This window comes from Citrus clementina, unplaced genomic scaffold, assembly GCF_000493195.1.
Source record: "Citrus clementina cultivar Clemenules unplaced genomic scaffold, Citrus_clementina_v1.0 scaffold_9, whole genome shotgun sequence".
Lineage (NCBI taxonomy): Eukaryota > Viridiplantae > Streptophyta > Magnoliopsida > Sapindales > Rutaceae > Citrus > Citrus x clementina.
In genome coordinates, this window is record NW_006261964.1 from 4020032 (window position 1) to 4040848 (window position 20817).

The window sequence follows — 20817 nt, forward strand, 5'->3', positions numbered from 1 at the left end:
TTTGTTTAAATAAATTAAAATTTCAAAATATACCCTATGGATAAAATTAAATAGAAAACAATTTAATTTATAAAATTAATAATGGAAGTTGATTAAACCATATTTTTACTAAGAGTTTCACCTTCCCCTAACTACTAATATTTAGCTAAACATATTTAAAATAAAAGGAATTTTCTTTAAAAACAAAAAAAAGACATAATTAAAAAATACTTGAAAATTGAAAATAAAACTAATTTTATTTATTGAAAATATATTATAAAGAGAGATGAGAAGAAGAATTTTTGGGGAAAGAAGAGAAGAGATATGTGAAGATGTGTGTGACCCCTTCTCTATTTATACTATTACATGGTAAATCCACACCACACAAATAAAAAAAAAAAAATTACGTCTTAACCTTACATTTGTCCTACTAATAATCCCACTAATAAAACATAAACCTAACTTAATCCACTCAAGCATATCCAACATATTCCACTAACAATTATCATACTTAACATGATAAAAACTTATAATTTTACAATTATCACATTTACCATGATAAAAATATAAAAATTTACAACAAAAGTCTCGGCTTCTCCTCGATAATGACATAATTTCTAGGACTTTCGGAATCTAAATTTGATATATGTACATTTGTTTGGAGCCTCAAATTGCATGAAATTATTATTTTTACCTAATAAACACACAAAATACACATAATCAAATATTTAGAAAAATAATTAAAAATTCACAGTATGTTACACAATTACAAATATAAATTACAGTAATAGCATAAAATAACATTTTTATCCCTTAATAAACATATAATTTTTAACACTAATCATTGGGGCTACTTTTATGTCCTCATAAATATTTTGTCAAGCTAGGACTGGGCCTTTTTTTTTCACTTTCTCAATTATTTTTCGAGTAAAGTTTGGAGATTATACAGACACATAATATCTTTATTTGTCAAAAAAAATAATACAGATTACGGGAATTCAGATGTTATTACCCCAAAAAACACCAAAAAAAAATATATATATTATACTTTAATCGAAGAGCGTAGGCGTGACTGACTTCATCATCTCACTCTCATCTGGTTTGTTTCCACCTCCTGTGTGTGAGAACAGAATTCGAAAAAGGTTATTTAAACTCACAAGAATCTGGCCTTTTCTTTTTCTTTTCAGTCATTTGTTTCAATGTTTCTTCTCGCAGAATCAAATATCATAAAGAGACATTTGGATCCGATAATTGTTAAAAATCAAAACTAGGGTGATATATGTTAAAAATCTTATAGCATCTGTTTGAAATTGTCGTGCTTTGACATTTTGAAGTTACACTGAAATTTATTAATATTGAAATTGATTAATAGTCTATTGAAAAGTTACATTTCTACAATATTACCGTATACTTTAAATTCGGCTAAGCATACCTCAAAATTTAGGCTTATAAAGACTCAACTCCTTGTCCTCGGACATTAGGTGGCAAAGTTATAGTACATCTTCGAAAATAATGATACCTTTTAAATAAAAAAGAATTACATTTAATAGTAGCAGAATTCTCTCGTGATCTGATCATATCCTGAACAAATAACTCAATTGATGATTAATTATTAATAAATAAAAAAATAAAAAAATTAAATATTATTCATATACTATCACTAAACGACACATAATAAATTTTTTTAAAAAAATCAGTAAAATTCAGATAATGAGATAATCATATTCCTTCCATTAGAGGGAATTGAGCTTTAAAGCCCACGACACGTCAATGGGAGCTTGACACATGTGCGGCAGTCACAAATTCACCTCCCTTAATGCTGGTGTGGACAGGACGTAGAAAGTTTCTTACCATTAGTCAAATAGGTGGGACTGGAGAGAATGTTTAGTACTTTGTCAATTTAAATGCCGACATTCTGCTGGTAAATAAAAATAAATAAATACAAAATTGGGGAATTTCACTTGAACTAGTTTATGGACATTTGCGATGGACTAATCATCATCACTTGTTGAATTAGGTAAGAAAAATGAGCATGTGCACATTTTTTTATATATTACTTCAAAGGAATTTTATAATTTGAACATAACATGGCTAATTTGCAAATGATGAAGGCCTAGTTAGATGATCGAGTTCAAGAACCTCAAATTCAGGCAAGTGGGAGGATTTGATTCTCTCATTCATTCTACTTTTCGATGAGAATATTTCTTGAAATTTGACATAGTCTGCGTCCCCATACAAACTTTTTAATACTTTACAATGTTATATTATATTAAACTAAACTTTATAAAAAATAAAAACATAATATTAAAGTAAATATATAGAAATTAAAATTATTTTCAATATTATATAATATAATTTTAACATTATTAATAAATGAGATATATTTTATTAATTGTAAAATCTATATAACCTAATGATCTATTTAATTTTTTTATAATAAATACAACTATATTATTAAAATAAATTTATATTTTAAAAATAAATTTATATATTAAAATTATTCTAATATTGTTAGTCTTCTAGAAAAATTGAACTATTTAAATTATTTTTTATTATTAAAATTTTTTAAAATTAATTTCTTTAATTATTATTATCAATTTTAAAACTAACTTTTTAGTATTATAGTTAAAATGAGATATCGTTATCTTTTATTCAAAAATTAAAAGTCTACATGATCATTTTATTAAATCTTGCGGTTGTAGGTGTGTGTATATACATATAGAACATGATCCTCTCTTGATCTGAGTATTACTGAGCTTTTAATAATCTTTTGTCATGTATCTTTTAATGGTAGTGTATAGGTAAAATTTAATTTCTTTTAAATTTTTATTTATTAACAATTAATCAATAATTGATTTATTTGTTCATAACATGATTCGATCAAGAGAGAATAATAATATATATATATATATATAGACACACACACACACTGAAGAGAGAGCTTTTTTTTTTATTTTTTAATAAAAAATAGCTAGTAAGAGATACTGAATTGGTTGGAATTTGTGAAAGAGTTATTGATGGTGATTGTTGAAAATGGGTAATTTTTAAAAATCTTCCCTGAGGTTTGGGCTTGTTGTAAGTAGATGGCGAGAATTGATTTATTTGTAAAAAATCCCCTACCGTCAGTTAAGTTTAACATTGACCGTTAGTTGACCGTGCAAAGACAATATTACCCTTAACAATAGTTTATAAACGAAAATAACTAAAAAAAAATTAAAATTATTAGCTATTTTATACTTTTTAAATTATTGATATTTTCTTAAAGTTCTTATAAAAAATTAAAATTAAAAAATTAAAAAATCCTCTTTAAATTATTGATATTTCCTTAAAATTCCTACAAGAAAGATAAAATTAAAAATTTAAAAATGAAATAGTCATAATCTTTACCTATGATATTGTAAATTTTTAGAATTGACAAGGATAAAATTGTCAAAAAATAGGGTTTGTGCTTTTTGCACCAATAATTTTGGTTTTTTTTATAGTTATTTTCGTTTATAAACTATTGTTAAGGGTAATATTGTCTTTGCACGGTCAACTAACGGTCAATGTTAAACTTAACTGATGGTAGGAAGTTTTTTACAAATAAATCAATTCTCACCATCTACTTGCAACAAGCCCAAACCTCAGGGGAGGTTTTTAAAAATTACCCTGTTGAAAATAAAGGCTCTTAACTCTTAATATATATATATAGACACACACACACACTGAAGAGAGAGCTTTTTTTTTTTTTTTTTAATAAAAAATAGCTAATAAGAGATACTGAATTGGTTGGAATTTGTGAAAGAGTTATTGATGGTGATTGTTGAAAATAAAGACTCTTAACTCCTAAGCCTATCTTTAGGTCTGATCAGGTAGTTTTTCTCGCTTCTTCATTTATGGAGGACTTTAAATTTTGTCAATGGACCACATTTTAATTTAATTTAATGCACTCAATTTTTGCAGTTCTCTGGTGAAAAAATGGAATGTGAAATTGATAGCTATTAATGTAGAATGATCTGTATAATTTCCCCCAGCAATTGGTCATCCTTTTTCTTTCTAATGGATATACTTCTATCTAGTAATATTAAATTGAATGAACTTGGTCCCATGATGCTGTAATATATTCAGCTAATAGCTTTTGTTAGCTTCAAAAGCAATCACTGAGATTTTTATTCAACTGTAACACTTTAATTATTCTTCATCTCTCTTTAGAGAATATAGAGATTAGAGATAGTCTTTCACGATGGATTATGATATATTTTTATAGAGAATATGTGACCCGAGTTATGAATGAATCAAAGAGTGCCCATCATTTTGAAATCAATGCTTGTTGTTTTAACTTAAAAATTACTTCATCTATGTAAATCGTCAGCATGTTCTAAAATATAAATATGAGATTATACAGTGTTGTTAATGTTGAACACGTGGCTGTTAAAAACTTGTCTTGCAAATATGTTTACATCGTTTTGGTCTAACATTTCCTTAAGTAAAAATGTGTCATGTTCTGAAAGCAGTTGCAGTGTATCAGCTGTTTTGATAACTTTGCACCTCTTCATCTTTGATGGAAAGATGATGTAAAATAAAATGGTGAAAATGATATTTTGGTCCTTGAGACTATTTAATCTTATTCATAGGCTACACCATTACAAAAAAGATTCAGAGAAATTAAATATCAGTTTGCAAAGTATGTCAATGGTTGGAGGTTCGATTTTAAATTTCCACTCTTAATTTTATGTGCATGTTGTGTTGTATTTGCATATGAAGATCATATTTTAGTTTACTTGCAATTAAGTCACAATACGCTTAAAATTATATATTCTAATTAGTTTAAAGATTATTTGAGTTTCAAACAAGTATAAATTGAAGTCAGTGTCATCATTTTTCCTCCATTTTCTTAAAGATTCTTTTCTCTCCGTTCTTTACAGAATGAAAGTATATCTTGTTGCGATGGTTTATATATAGGTGACAACGCTTCACACTAATGTTAATCGCCACTTTAATCATCAATCACTTTTGCCTATGACCACCCTACATCCACATAAAACCAGAAGAGAAAAAGAGGAATAATGGAGTCATTATCATTGCACCTGAATTGTATATATATATATATATATATATATAAGCAAATGTAAGAGAGATCCAATAAGGAATTCTCGGAATCTAAAGAGCTATCTATATTCTATTGTACATCTTTTAGCCACAACAACTGTATATACAATTCATCGTTGATCATTCATTATGCCCCCAAATCTACAAAGAAAAATGGCACTATGTGAGAAAGTGAGAGATCGTTGCTTTCTTTTAAGCCTTATAAAACATTCAACATGATTGCTTTTATGATTGGGAGCCATTATTTTCAAGAAAATTTAAGCAAAAATAAAAAAGTTGGAGAATAGTTGTAGGTTTATGTGTCTTTAAAAATGTTAAAAATCAAGAAAAGAGAGGGATAAATTAAACAAGAGATTGAAGTGGGTAGGTAGGGCAGAAGTATCTCATTATCACCATTAAAGCTCGATGCTACGTGTTCTTTTAGAGACCCCAAATGAGAACTTGATAAGGAGGTTCCAATTTCCAAAGGTATCAAATATCAATCACCAATCTACACCCCCCCGGCTCCTCCTATGTTGATCCTGAAATGTGATTTTGATGCTCGGGTAAGCTAATTCACTCCATTTACTGTCTCTTTTAATCAGTAATCATTTTAAAATATACAATTATTACCATCAGAAGTTTACCAAAATTTAAATCTATTAAACTGTAGTAATAAACTTATAATTATTACCAAAAGATTGCACCTAATACATGTAATATATAGTAATATATATATGAGGAAAAGAATGAGTTTCTTGTTTTTTTTTTAATACTGATTATACATCAGATTACTGTATTATACATATATTTATAACTGTTATTATACCAGACATTACACTGATATTTACAATCATATATACATAATTAGAACTTAAATTATTACATTAAATTTTATGAAATATATGTCCAAATAAATAACCCTTACAAACGAGAAACGTCTCTACTCACATTTTGCAAGGGAGAAAAACTTTAGAAAAACATTGGGGGGGCTAAAATATTCTAAGGATGAGTCTCTTATTAAAGAATCGAATTCATTCCCTCCCATACAGATATTTCTAATATCATTCCCTCCATTACCGGGGAAGAGCCTTTGTTACTTGACTAATGGCAATAGCATTTTATTTTTGTTGCACTGGTGAATTACTTCTTAAGATCTATCACTGCCTTGCTTGTATTAGTTTTGTTTAGAAATATTTTTTATTATTAATAAGGTGTAAGAAGAAGACAAGGTTAAATATAATTAAAAAAAATTAACCTAATTTAAGAGTTTGTTAATATACTTAATGTCATCGCCGGTCATGCTCGAATCACAATTTTTTTTTTTAATGTAAATTATTTTGCGCAGAAAACGCAAGCGGATTGCAGCAAAAATGGATGTGTCATATTAATATTAGTTCAATGAAAGCATCAGATGTACATCTCATATATTTTATTTTCTGTATTTTATGTTTTCATTCGATAAATGTTATCATACTTAGCTAGTGCAAAATAGTTTCTATATGCAATTGATGACTAATGGTAATATTTTTACGAGGAGTCTTAATTTTTAACATATGGTGAAAGGATGTTAATTCGAAAGAAACATGATGAGATGGGACAGTAATGCCATAAAACTGATGGGTTAACATAGGTAGAAGATTTAAATGAAGATTAAAACCCACCACCAACCGCCAGGGTCAAAGAGAGGGCAGTGACACAGATACATGAGAGACCGAATTTGCTTCACCAAAATTTCATGTTCTTTACAACTTTTTTGTGTGGATGACAAGAAGGGTCCCTAGCTACTATTTAATGATGGTGAAATGAGACCAAATCAACGTCCCATTTGCAATAATCATTTAGAGGAAAATATTGGTTCAACACAACTTCTACTGTGTTTTAGAAGCTAAAAATCTTCACCCATTTAAGATATGGCTGTATATGCCCACAAAGAATTAAACCTCATTAAATGTGGGAGAATCCGAGCAAAAGATCTGACTGTTTGGCCGCCAACTCATTATCAATTTGATGTTAACTAAATAACTCAATATTAATAAGAGTCTTAATTTAGATTTGACGTGTGATGTTGTAGCTAAACCTTATTTTTCAAGGAAAATATGAGTGGAATCTTGGATTATGGACACTACTACTCCACCGTTTCAAAGCCAAAATGAGTGGAATCTTGATTATGGGCACAAAACCTGAATGGCGGGCACCAAGCATGCTCATGCATGCTATCGATCGACAAAGAGATAAGAGTCTAGTAAATGACGGGAACAATATATCAAATTCCCCAACTTACTCAATCCGGTATTGAACCCACTTCATGTATTGGCTGGTTTGCAATTAATTGCTACCCATCAACGAATCCATTGAATCATACTTATTCGTATATCCCATCAAAAATATTTGAATGGACGTGCCCAATATATGTTTCTTGCATGTTTCGGGTGCTGCTAATAATTCAGTTTTTACAAGTCTTCGCCATTAATTACACTATACAAAAGGAGGATAATAACTTATGGATCCCTATCGTTTTATATTTTCACAAACAAGGACATAGATTGCCCTTTCATATCACATGGGTCTCTGACCCTTGTCCAAATGACTGTAATAACCTTATTATTAAGTTACTTTCATATATTATGATGTTCTGACGATGGCCGGGAAAAAAACGGGTTTTTCGTTTGGTATTATGTGAAAACCGAACCAAAATTAAACTTATTTGTTCTGATAATTTTCAAACTAAACCTAATCCAAATTAAAAAAAAAAATCGAATTGAATGCACCTTTAAATCATATTTCAATATTATAAGGCCGATTTGGTCTTTTAAAATTATATATCAATTTGATATACATGACAAAATATTCCCTTATTGGTGAAAATACAAAACCTATGGGGACCGGATGCTAATTATGCATTAAACACAAACAAATTATAATAAAATTATATTATATTATAATCTAGTAAAATTACAATCAATAATATATTGAAAGTCTAAACTCATACAATTTTAGCATAGTTTTAAAAGTTTATTGATGGGTACAGATAGAAAACCTCTCTATACTCGTAAATGTTTAGAGTACAGGAATTTTGAGTCTCCTATGTGAACTCTATATAACTCTTACCCAAACAAACAATGATAAAAGCAAAACAGTAAATCATGGACATATATGTTACCTCATTGAACAACAACATGTACAGGTTAAATAACTATTATCACCTTATATTTTGCACAAAACCCATATTGTTTACAGGATAAAAGGACGTTCTTGGCCTCATCAAGAGCATAATGATTAGTGTAATCAGCCTTGCAAGTTTCGAAAATCACAATCGAATTTAGACATAAATCAACTCCAAATTGGCTACATCGCGGGAGAGCACCTCAGCCATACCAATAAGGTTAAAGACATCCGCTTTCGTCAATAATGCAACATCTGTCCGTGTCACATAATTGACCAAAAAACATGGGCAGAAATTATGTTGGCTTCAAGTTCCAATGACCATTGATTTTATACAACACTAAACTGCTTTTACTTATAGCCCACTGATGGGTGGGATTCACTCTAGGGACTTGAAGGCAAATCAAGAAGAAAGAAGAAAAAAAAAGTTAAAATTAAGGGGTAAAATTAAAAGGAGATTGGTGGAAAACTGGAAATAGACCAATGGGCACTTTTGTGTATTAGAAAAAAAAAAAAAAAAAAGAAAGTAAAGTGAGAGGTCCAATGGAAACTTGAAACAAGAAAGGAAGGCTTTTGTTGGAAGCGAAAACCAAGAAATGAGAACAGCAAAGGGCAAATAGGGGCAAAAGGAAGCAATAATTCAATCACGTCAAATAAAAAATTCAAAATTTAAAAGAAAAGTGACAGCAATACGCCTTTTTTGTCTATAAATGATATTTTGTATCAGTAGGTGCAGTCTACAGAGTAGCACATCATAAGTGTCAAAAAATGGAGGGTTATATTGTACGCCGTCAGTAAAAAGAAAGAGTCCGGGCCGGGAAGATTTTGTATTTTAAGTAGATGCGATTTGTTTTAGCTAGGTTTAGAGTTTCTAGGTCGGGGGGATCTTATAGCTGAGGCACCAACATGTCAAGACGGTTTTGATGAGAAGTTGATTGATGAAATGGGGAGCAGTAAAGGGCGTTAATGGCAGCGTGACCCCAGATTGATTTGTCAGCTTCATCGATCATCAATCAATCATCAATCAAGCATTCAATTGATCTTAGACCAACAATATTTTACATCATTTGCATCCGGGTCATGCATCGGTTGGAAATAAGACCAATGGCAGCAGAACAGCAACAGCACGTATTTCGGGTCTCTGGCCCAGTCGTGTAAATGGGCCACAAATGAGGGATCTGGAAGCTCACGGGCCTGGAATCTCTCAAGCCCATTATGGGCTTCGAATCATCATCCAGCCCATCATGCATCGTAAATTAGGCATTTTTCTACTGTTTGGGTTTGGAAATTTCTGAATCCACCGGTTCTGATTTGCATGTTCGGGCCTTCGAAAAGATGTATGTATGTATTAAGAAGGGCAGAAAACCGTGACAGTTTAAAATGAATGTTTTGATGAAAATCTAAATGTAATTGAACCGTAAAAATCATGACAGTTTCGTTTCGTCCGTATAGAAAAAATAAGATTATTGAAATCACTGCGAAATGAAATCAACGTAATTCTATAATAATTCATAAATGAGGAAAAAAGATACAAGTATCATTTGCTCCCGAAATGCGCGTGCATGCAGTTAACTTATATAGGTATCACCTGGAAATTTACATATGGAAACTAGCAGCTAACTAAGAAGGTGCGGGGCATTGAATGAAAACAGAACAAACACCCAATCAAAAAAATGCTTATAATCCAGTGACTGTCGTATCAGAAATCTCAACCAACGTCGATATACTATCTTCACAAAACCAAAGCCAGAGACCATGTAAGGAGTATCAACCAATGAGCATTCCCGAGCAAATTCGAAGCAGCTGCACAAGCGAATATAGGCAGAACAGAAATCAGTTTATTGTGCATTGATACATAACTTTGTATGTGTGCTGGACTAAAAGTTAAAAAAGCAATGTAATGCTAAAGCTTAAAAACATGGTCCTAACTTTTTTCTTATGATTTTATCTTGGAAACCAAAGGAAAGTCCTCTGTGCAAGTCTGTACTGCCATTCTTACCTTGATTCTCACTGCTGTCGGCTAATGATGTTGGCGGCGGTGGCGGTGGAGGAAGTGGCACTGAGATCCCCATGTTTTTACAATCCATTCCAATTGAACCTGCAAATCACATCACATTCAAGTCAACAGTTACATTCCTTCAAAAGTGCTAAACTAGTTCATAAATATCTAATGAGTTCCAATCAAAATTGTGCATCTAAGTAATCATGTTTTGCCGACTCGACTATGTTGCCTTAACACCTGATGAATCTCATATTTGAAAGCAGCTGATGTTTAGTATGTGCTCTTACATTCTTTGTAGCAGGGGAAAGTAGAGGTATTAAGAAGATTATAGTGATCCGCTGCACATTGACAACTGTATGAGAACATTGATGTATTCTTGCATGAGCCACCTCCACAATCAATCCAACGGCAAACTAGACAATTAAACCTGATATATTAGCACAATAGTACCAAATAATGATTAATAGTACTAGCTAGATCTATAGTATTCATGGTGCTTACGATCAAAGATTGACTCATTCTTCTTGGCTGCTTTTTCTTGAGCAGGGGAGGGTGATGGCGCGCAATCCTGATTGAGTGTACCTAAAAAGGCAAATCGATCATCAAAATAAAAAAACTGTGGAATTGTTTCTCCATTAAACACAAAATACAAATTGAAACAAATCATACCTTAAGGCCAAGCACGCAGCATTAGAAAACTAAAAGTCTCAATTTTTAATTTGGATACGATACAAGCATCACATCTTTATAAGTTTTAATAAATCTCATTAGAGAAATTAGATTGAATCTCACCATACACGAATCATCAGTAAATTAAGCTGTGATTATCATGTACTGGCGACTTGAATTAGAAAATGAAAACAACAGTCCTACATATAATTTCTCTTTTGATGTGAACACCATATTCTAGGAATACAATTGGACTCCATTATACAACTGAATCCAAAATACTGCCATATCTTCTATCCTTATTTTAGCAATAAGCTTGTCCAAATCAATCAAATACTATATACTCTATAGCCAGTTAATTCATGATTTCATTGCATATAATTGGAATCCCACAACAATCCCAAACCAAATTGAACTAAACTTCACCCTTATAACTCATAAGTCATAATCGTCACCAAAAATATGATAAAAACTAATAGGATACACACAAGATACAAAATGCCTAAAGGAAAAATGTTAACTGAAAATATAGGACCAGCTCAAAGTTGAATATAGAGAATGAGCTCACAGTCGGGGGCAATGCAAGGGAGAAACTTGAGATTTTGATCAACAGCCATAGTATTCTGCTTCCAGCCAAGATCGCATTCACATTCATAAAAGAAAGTGCTATTTTGAGAAGCCTTGCACTTTCCCTTTCCACAGGTCACCTTATCACAGACATTCTCTGTACCCACAAAATGAAAAATAACAACAAGAACACGATCATCATCATCATCCATGATCAAACAAGAATGAATATCAAATTCAAGATTGACCCAGTTGATAAAATGACATAAACTCTCAAACCCATCAAAGAATCAAGAATTATAACAACTAAAACAAGGAAAAAAAAGTCATGCATGCGACAAATTTTTAAACAAAGTTCTGCAAGAAACAAACCGAAGGCAGGGGCCAGAAGAGGACTCAGAGGAGACAAGAAATTGCTGGGGGCTGTCAAAGGTTGCAGAACAAAGAAGATTGCAAGAAACGCAATGACACTAACTGAAGCCATGCTCATAATCTAAAGAATATGCACACAGAGAGTCAGAGAGACAAGACACAAGTGGTGAGGCCGTGAGGGCGGTACATGGTATATATTTATAGTGACTTTTTTATATGAGTTTGAAAATTTTGAAGAATTTCCCCAACGATAGTAACAAATGGGAGCTTTCACAGTTAGCGAAGATGCATAGAGTCGTGGACTAGCTAAAAACGTGGATCGTTGGAAGTTGGAGAATTCATCGACTAATCATATTTCACCACGTCACCATATGATTTTGATGGCACATGGAGGACTTGTATGGAGAAAAATCACGAATTACGTTCTTACTTGTAATGTTTTGATTATTATTTTTTTATAGCAATATGATAATATAAAGTTAATTATGATTTAAATTACAGTATAATAAAAAACTTTGATAAAGATCATCACTAACCATTTAAAATTGATGAAATAGTTTACAAATTCCGAGTAATAATGAGACATTGAAGTTGAGATGTGAAAAGTTGACTGGCATAGCCTTTGGACCTATCAAGTATGACCTCCAAATTGAAACATTAAACGAGCTAAGCCTGCCTCTTCTAGAAAGTTTCTCTTCATGAAATTATAAAATAATTTGTCCTTTTTTTGACATTAATGCTCCATTTCACAATCTGCCTTTTTTTTTTTATAAATATAATAACGCGTTCCCACCCTGGATAAGAAGTATGCCAAGTCTTTTGCTAATATTCTTAAATTAAATACTAAATGTTTCACATTTCAATAAACGGGTAATATTATATTGAAGGAATTTAATGAAGCATTGGTCGGTTGGAAAAATAAAATAAAATAAGTGAAACGTGATATTCGGGCGTCTGAGAAACGATTCTATGATGAAACAAGTTTAATATTTTACCAAGAAATTTTTTTTATTAATTTGATACGCTCTACCCGAAAAATTGGGAATTTATTTGATTCATATTCAACAAACTCTTGCTATTATTATTATATATATTTTTGGTTTAAACCACCCGATTTCCGGCGACCGCATTGGGCCCCGACTAATTCGGATTCGGGGTGTAGTCACAGTTAAGGCTCTTTACCCTTCCCAAATGGTGTGTTTAGTAGAGATCGAACCCGAGAGCTCTTCCCACTTACCCAGCCTGCGTTGCCAACTGAGCCACAACCGTTTGGTAACTCTTGCTATTATTCAATGTGAAGTTAATTAGTCTTGTACCATTTCTATTCAACGAATGACTTCCTTGAACTTTAAAGTCCAAAAAGATCTTCAAAAGGTCACTTCAATAGTTTTTTTTTTTTTTTAATTCACCGTTGCCAACTAATTCAATGAAATAGAAATATGTCTCCAATGCAAAATTATCGAATACAAAATGTCAACATACCGGTTGCAGTTTAACAAGAGACCGCTACCAATAAGCTCCCCACCCGACCAAGACAAAAGTCAACAAGTTAGCTAAATAAAAATACCTAAGCAATTGCACAGGGTAGTGCAATTCTATAAATTACTTTGTGAATAGTTACAATGACAACCGGATAATATCAAGTAGCAGTATTGTGTTCTATACCATGAGTAATGTGACCCACCAAGTATACATCATATTTGAAACGGGATAGTAGGCCAAAAAAAAAAAAAAATTACTGGTAATTGGACGCTTTTAAGTGTGGCTTGGCTTATCATGGAGATCACATTATGAAAGGCAATTTTTGTGCTTTTGCTTGTGCTGCGGAGTGTGTGATAGATGATTTCAATCTAGTGGAATGCGCTAAATCTATCAATACAAGACTGCCCAAGTGCCCATCGATAGAAACTACAATGTTGATCAAGCGACCTTTGGTTTATGCTTGGCAAGAAGTATTTTCAGCAAAAAGGGATTGAAGCAAAGCTTTTGCAAATCTCTTTGCCTTGTATGGTGAAATATATTGAGCAAGCTGTGATAAGTAAGTAAGAGGTATACAAGGTTATGCCTGTGTTTAATATAATACGTAACTTTATAAGAAATTACGTAGCTCGAAATAGCGATATAGCTGCTCTTAAATATACAAGTTGTTGATGAATGTTTCAACAAATTCTCAACTTAAACTACCAGGGCGGGCTACATCGATCACTGGATCTTCCGGAAAAAAACTATCACACTGAATGTCGAGGTCAATTCTTCTTCAAAGTTATGCATCGTTTCACTCTTTGTTCTCTTCACCACCGCGGATCACATTCACATCCCTCGACCTTCTGAAGAAACCATCTTTCTGCTAATTCAACTTTCAGGTCCATGGCATTCTTCAAAGGCATTCTACAAGTCGTTGTTGAAGAAAGTTTCAATATCCCCTTTCTCTACTTATCACCCAGCAGTCGCCACATCACTAAATCTTCCAAAAGACTATCCTTCTGGTAACTGCATTTTGAGGTCTATTCTTCTTCAAAACATTTTTAGAGACTTGATGAGAAATCTTTTTCAATTCATACTCATTTTCGACTCTAGCACTCAGAAGAAACAAGAAAGAGGCGCGATAACCGGAAGTATACACTAAACTTGATTCACCCTCTGTCCTTCTTACAACTGTAGATCACATCCACGTCGATCCCTAAACCATCTTTCTGTTTAATTACTCACCTTCCCAAGTCCATGGCCTTCTTCGAGGCTTCGGGTGAGGGCTAATGTTAAGTTTTTCGGACCTAAATGTAATTGAGGAAGAGTTTCTGGGCCATAATGCAGATCAACTTCAGTTAAGGGATCAATTTGCAAATAAATGGCTGACGTGGCGAAGTTAGTTAAGAAGCCGTTAGCTCATTTCCAGAAAGTTTCCAGATTCACCATTTTAAAAGGACTGATGTACGGCACCTGATGTGCGTGTGATTTCTTCTTCGTTTGTTAACCAAAATTGTTGATTCTTGATTCTATGTGATCTGTGTAACTTCCTACGTAAAATTAGATCTATTTGAAGTTAGTTTGATTAATAAAAAGTGTGTTTATTTTTCCTTCAAACATTGAAGCTCGATTGCTGTTTTAGTTTTTTGATTCTTTGATCTTTCTGATTCTGATCTTTGTTTTTGCTTCTGATTTGATCTTGTTTTGATCGAGTATTGTTTCCTTCTATCTCTTGACTTGATTAATCTTTGAAAAAACAACCCTATGTATAGACTTTCCTTTTTTGCATTCATCTCATTATGCTAGCATGTAAGGCAAATCATGGCTTGAACAAAAATATGGAAACCGTTTTTCAAAAATCTTCAGTAACAAAAGCTTTTGCTTTGCCTAGTTGAAGTAATGTCCTCGTAGAAAGGAGTGAAGATCAGGAAACCAGGACAGGTGTCCGACAATAGGGGCAATGGGGATGAGCTGCAAGCCAAGGGAGAACACAATCTAAATGGAACTTGTGAGAACACGAGAGTTTGGCGATCTGTTGCTTGTCCTGAAAACCTTCTAAGCAAACAGAACAAATTTTCCGACATGATCTACATCTCCTGAGTTTCAAGGGCCACCGACTCCCGAACAATTTTGAGCCTAAGCATGTACACTTCATGCCCGCTTTAAGGTTGCGGCCACTTCTCATATTTTGTGGCAGTACCCCTGACTGCAAGTAAGTGACTGTGTTACTAGGCAAGTACGTGTCATGAATTTGAGCAAATTGATGATTAAGAAACAGGATATGCAGCAAAGGAAGCATGATTAATGATAAAGTTTCTATTCCAGTGACATTAACAATTTTGTATTCGATATGGTAAGAATGTAAAACGTTCCTGCAATAGCATCAGTAGACCTATAGTCTATAGATACAGATCCTTCAGTATTCAAGAGCAATTCATAAATACTAAGCAACATCCTCAAGTGGATGCTAGTTAGTTTAACTGGTCTAATCTCTTGTAAAATTCTAACCCCCTTTACATGAGTGAAAGGAAATTTAGTTACTAGTTATGTTATGCTTTCTTTTTGTGTTGGGGGGGAGGGGAAGGTGGAAAAAACCATCATCCTCAAATTTCAAGTTTTCAATGCAGCTAAGCAGCTTATCCACCTTAAATCTGTTTCGAGCCGTTGCAATATACAGGTAGAAAAAGTTGAGTAAGGGTCCAGTATCAACGCTTGTATTAATTGTAATTGCTAAATAATCCATAAATTAAGTTCAATTGTAACTCAAAGACACAAGAAATGAAAAGGGCTGTCTTAAAAATAAAGAACTAAGTAAATATAGGACAAACCTGGAATAAGGCTGCAAGTAGCCAAGTTTCTGATCGAGCCGTTTGCGAGCTCTTAGTGCATTTGCATCCAAGTCACTAATCCTTGTGACCAATGGCTGACGCCGGTCTGTTACCATTAGAGGGCTTTCACAGCGGCGGCAGAGAGAAACTTTACGGCACTGTTTGTTAATCTTCCTCCTTTGATTCACCATCACCCATAGCCCCGGAAACAATCCAGACATCGTGTAATCTTATATTAACTCTCTCTGCCAAAAAATTATTCAATGTGCTGGGAGAGAACGTATCATATGTTTTACAATCCTATTGAAGACGGCTCTGTTTTGTGCTTTTACTTGTGCTGTGGCCTCTGGAGTTATTTTTGGTATGCTTGGCAAGAGAGATATTGTGACACTAATGGCCTATATCAGTGAGTTTCTTTCGCAAGCTGTGATATGTAACAGGTATAGAAGGTTACAAATATTTAAGGAATACACGTCCTTTATATTATACTTTGTTTATATTAAGAATTAATGAAAAAAGTCATAACAAATGACATAGCTTGAATAAAAAATGTAGTTGCTTGGCTTGTTCATCAAGAAATTATTGAACATTCAACTTGGAACATCCACAAAAACTAGCAAATGACTTCAGCTGTACTTGCAATGTTCCTACTTATCACTTCAGCTGTACTTGCAGTATTTGTACTTACCACCAGCAGTGGCTACCTCGCTAAATCTTCCAAATATCATCATTTCATAACTACATTTATTAAAATTTGCTATGCTAGCTTCAGAAGCAACAAGAAACAGTTACGGACTCAGAGGAGACAAGAAATTGAATAATTAGTTTAAAATTCAGTCCAATAATGAGACCTTGAAATGAAGAGGTCAAAAGTTGACTAGCATAGCGTTTTGGACCTATCAAGTATCACCCACAGATTGAAGCACTCAATGAGCTAAGCTTGCCTCTTGTACATAATTTTGAGACGGGCCCAAGTACTCTTCATGAAATAAAATTGCAAATAATTTGTCCTCCTTTTTAAATTAAGTTTTCAGATCACAATCTGCTTGATTATATATAATTCCCTTTGTTAACTAATTGCGTTAATACCGTGGACAAGAAGAAGTATGCCAAGTTTTTTGTTAATTAATGTTAAAATAAAATAGCAAGTGATTCATAATTTCATCCTTCGTCCTCTTCACCACTGCTGTTCATATCGACATCCCTCGACCTTATGAAGGAACCATCTTTCTGTTTATTCAACTTCCAGGTCCATGGCATTCTTCAAAGGCGCTGCATAGACTTGCCCAGGAATCTCTTTAGTATCCGTTTCATTATGCTGGTAGCATACACATACACTCATACAGAGGCTTGTACAAATAGATAGATATGATACTTAAAGCAACTACACTACCAAAGCTTTTTGTCTTGCCACGCGTATTTGATTCCGTAAATAATAAATGGATGCACAATAAGTCAATAACTATAGCTTGGTCTTCTTGTTTTTCATTTTTCTCTTACAAGAGATACATATTTATTTAGTAATTGACTATCATCACCATACAAGGGCAGGTCTCCGGCAATAGGGGCATTGGGGATGGGCTGCAAGCCAAGGAAGAACACAATCTGAATGGTACTTGTGAGAGCATGGGAGTCTCGTGACCGGTTGCTCCTCCTGAAATTCTTCCAAGCAAACAGAGCAAATTTTCGTATTTGATTTACTCCCCCTGAGCTTCAAGTGCCGCAGATGACTCCCCCATAACAATTTTGAGCCCAAGCGAGTATCCTTCATTCCCTCTTTTCCACTGCTTTTATTTTGCGGCACCTCACCTGGCCTGCAAGTAATTTATGTGTTACTACTAGTACTAGCTAGCACACGTCATGAATAACAAGAAACAGGGTAACCGGCGAACAGACTGATTGTGGAAACGTTTCTGTTCCAGCAAAAGCATAAAATCATGACATGTATCTGTTCTACAGCAATCGCTATTTGCAGGTACCTGAATTCTGAGTACTAACGCTTGTGTTTTTAGGACTTTAATGAGTTTTTCAATGGGTTACAAACAAGGTCACACATCACATGGATGGGAAATTTCAGAAAGACTTTACATAGTACGTAATAGCCCCCCTTTTATTTATAATTTAAATGATACGACCCTCCATCAAACCAAAATCCTAGACTCTTTCTCAAAACTAATGATCAACACTGATTGGGTGCCTGAAAGCTGAAACTATATAACTTAATAAGGGGAAATGAAAAGGGTTGTGTCAAAAATAAAGAAACAAGTAAAGGAGGAGAGGAGAAATACAATTTACAAGCTAACCTGGAACGAGGATGTAAGGAGGCAAGCTTCTGTTCAAGGCGTTGGCGGGCTCTTAATGCATTTTCATCCAAGTCGCTAATACATGTGGCCAGTGGCTCGCGGAGCTCCGTTAGGGGGATTTCGCAGCGGCTACAAGGAGAATCTTGACGGTGCTGTTTACTAATAATCTTCCTCCTTTGCGGCACCCCTACCCCTGGCAACATCCCAGCCATATTCGTTCTGTGTAGAGAGCTCCAAATTCTGTCAGTTTTTCTTGCTGTTCTGTATTTTCGCCTTTCGCGGCTCTTTCGTAGTAAATGACTAGGACTGAGACGAAGCTGCATCGAAATCATGTCGAATTCCAAGACAATTATGACACGACAAGCACACTTTAAGAGACTTTTTTAACTTAAAGGCAAGCGTCGCACTCACATGCGCGGGCATGATACATTTTTGTTAGGTGTGTGAAAAAGCATTCGTGAAAGGTTAAGTGGAAGCTTCAATGAAACTGTCCTCTACTTTAACGTCCCTTCCAAATTTCCAATTTATAATATGATAAATTGATAATAATAAACATATGCTTATGTGAAAGTAAGGTGTGTTCTCTAATTGGTCCAATTCATGGACTGGAAGGGTCGACTCATTCAAATGACTTGGCCCAATATTGGGCAGGCTTACTGTTTTGTCTGGCCCAAGAAGGCCTTCAAATATAAGAAGCTTTAATCACAACAATTATTATATGAATTGGCATTGGCCAGCTAAATTTGATTGACCTTTAGCAGATGGAGAAATTTTAAGATAGAAACAACCATACTTGCTTTGATTGTGGTGTTAAATGCATTCCAATGTAAACCATGAAAGCTGGGGCAAACAAAATTAAGACTTGGGACCATGAAAATTGAATTATATGGTGGTCGTTTTGTACACGATAATGGTAGGCTGCAACAACCCCCCCCCCCCCCCCCCTTCTTCTTTCTTCAGAGTTGTAAATTATTCACAAAATGCCTTAAGAGTTTTTACTGTTATTGCTCCCTAAAATAAAGAGCCATGCTTGCGTCCTCTCAGTTCATTAACCTTGCTAACAACATATTGGAGAAGCCAGCACAACAAATGATTCATTCAGAAAGAAACAAAAAATAGAAGCTCTTTCATAAATACCTTGACCTGGGATATAAACTTCTGAGTGTGGGATTAATCTGATTATTAAAAAAAAAATTATCAAAAAAGAAATTAAAACATTTAAGAAATGATGAAGAAAAAATAGTGGTTCAAACTGTATAATTAGATACAAAAATGGCTTTTCATTTTGGGAGCCAATGACAGAAGGGGTGGCCCAGTGAAATTTGAAGGGTGATAAAAATGAAATGAAAACAAACAAAACATTTAAGAGGCAACCGACATGATCCAGGGACATCGGCATTCTCTTATTAAGGATAAAAGATACTCAACCGACAACCCGTTCCTCTTTTATAATTAACTGAATTTTCAGTTTTAGTTTTCGATAGGGGAAGAAAGACCAAGTCAATTCTAGATGATTTCTTTGCTTCTTTCTTTTCTTTTCTTTTCTTTTCTTTTTTGGGTCAAAATAATCATCAAACTTCACATCTATAGATGATTTTTTTTTTTAGAAATATTTAGTAAATGACACAATTCTTGACAAATTTATAAAAATAGCCAACTTACTAATTTTAATTTCTTAGGTGGTGTTTGTTTTTTTGTCTGAAATCTGAATAGACCTGAATTAGTCTGAATTCTGAATAGATCTGAATGTCTGAATCTGAATAATATGTTTATTTTTTCGTCTGAATCTCAGAAAATAAGTATTAAGTTGTTTGTTTTTTTCAACTTAAAAAGCTAAAAATATGTATTTTTACATTTGTATCCTTATTAAATTTGAATGTCAAATAAATAATATATTAAATACCATAATATTTTAACATTTATAAGTAAAACTATATTCAAGTGAATACATAATTATTTTAGAATTTTAATATATAAAATACCATAAATTTTAAATTTTATCGTATATAATATAAGAAAGAAAAAATAAGGATATTTTTATGTGGGGTAAATGTCTATGGGTGAGTTTGGGATAAACATGAAAAATAAATTATAAAGCAAGGATATTTTTGACATTAGCAAGTAATTGACTTAATTTAGATATCTCCATTAAGTAAAAAGCCAAAAAAATTGGCTTATTTTATTAAGTCAAAATTATCTAAAAAGTCTCATTAAGTTATAAAAACAAACACCTCTAATTAACTTAATTAATTAAGTTAAGTCATTTTAAGTCATTAAGTTAAAAAACAAACGACACCTTACTTTGTTCTACAGACGATCCTGTAAAATTTTTAAAAAAAATGATAAATGAGCTATTTTAGTAAATTAACTCTAATTTTATGGTATTTTCATAAAAATTTCT

At 33.0% G+C, this 20817-nt stretch overlaps 3 protein-coding genes across 3 annotated transcripts; all 3 read right to left on the reverse strand.

The window, feature by feature from the left end:
• Positions 1-9725: 9725 nt before the first annotated feature.
• Positions 9726-12100, reverse strand: LOC18031813. Its single transcript, XM_006419956.2, has 6 exons — positions 11822-12100; positions 11451-11606; positions 10715-10795; positions 10501-10626; positions 10211-10309; positions 9726-10014 (listed from the first exon to the last, which is right to left on the reverse strand). Exons 1-6 carry the CDS (start codon positions 11937-11939, stop codon positions 9944-9946), a joined length of 651 nt encoding a protein of 216 aa, XP_006420019.1. The 5' UTR covers positions 11940-12100; the 3' UTR covers positions 9726-9943.
• A 3109-nt stretch (positions 12101-15209) lies between these two features.
• Positions 15210-16334, reverse strand: LOC18032678 (RING finger protein 148). The gene is made up of 2 exons (XM_024180328.1): positions 16114-16334; positions 15210-15657 (listed from the first exon to the last, which is right to left on the reverse strand). Exons 1-2 carry the CDS (start codon positions 16332-16334, stop codon positions 15210-15212), a joined length of 669 nt encoding a protein of 222 aa, XP_024036096.1.
• A 1061-nt stretch (positions 16335-17395) lies between these two features.
• Positions 17396-18773, reverse strand: LOC18032741 (E3 ubiquitin-protein ligase RNF12-B). The gene is made up of 2 exons (XM_006419958.2): positions 18417-18773; positions 17396-17927 (listed from the first exon to the last, which is right to left on the reverse strand). Exons 1-2 carry the CDS (start codon positions 18746-18748, stop codon positions 17648-17650), a joined length of 612 nt encoding a protein of 203 aa, XP_006420021.1. The 5' UTR covers positions 18749-18773; the 3' UTR covers positions 17396-17647.
• Positions 18774-20817: the final 2044 nt, after the last annotated feature.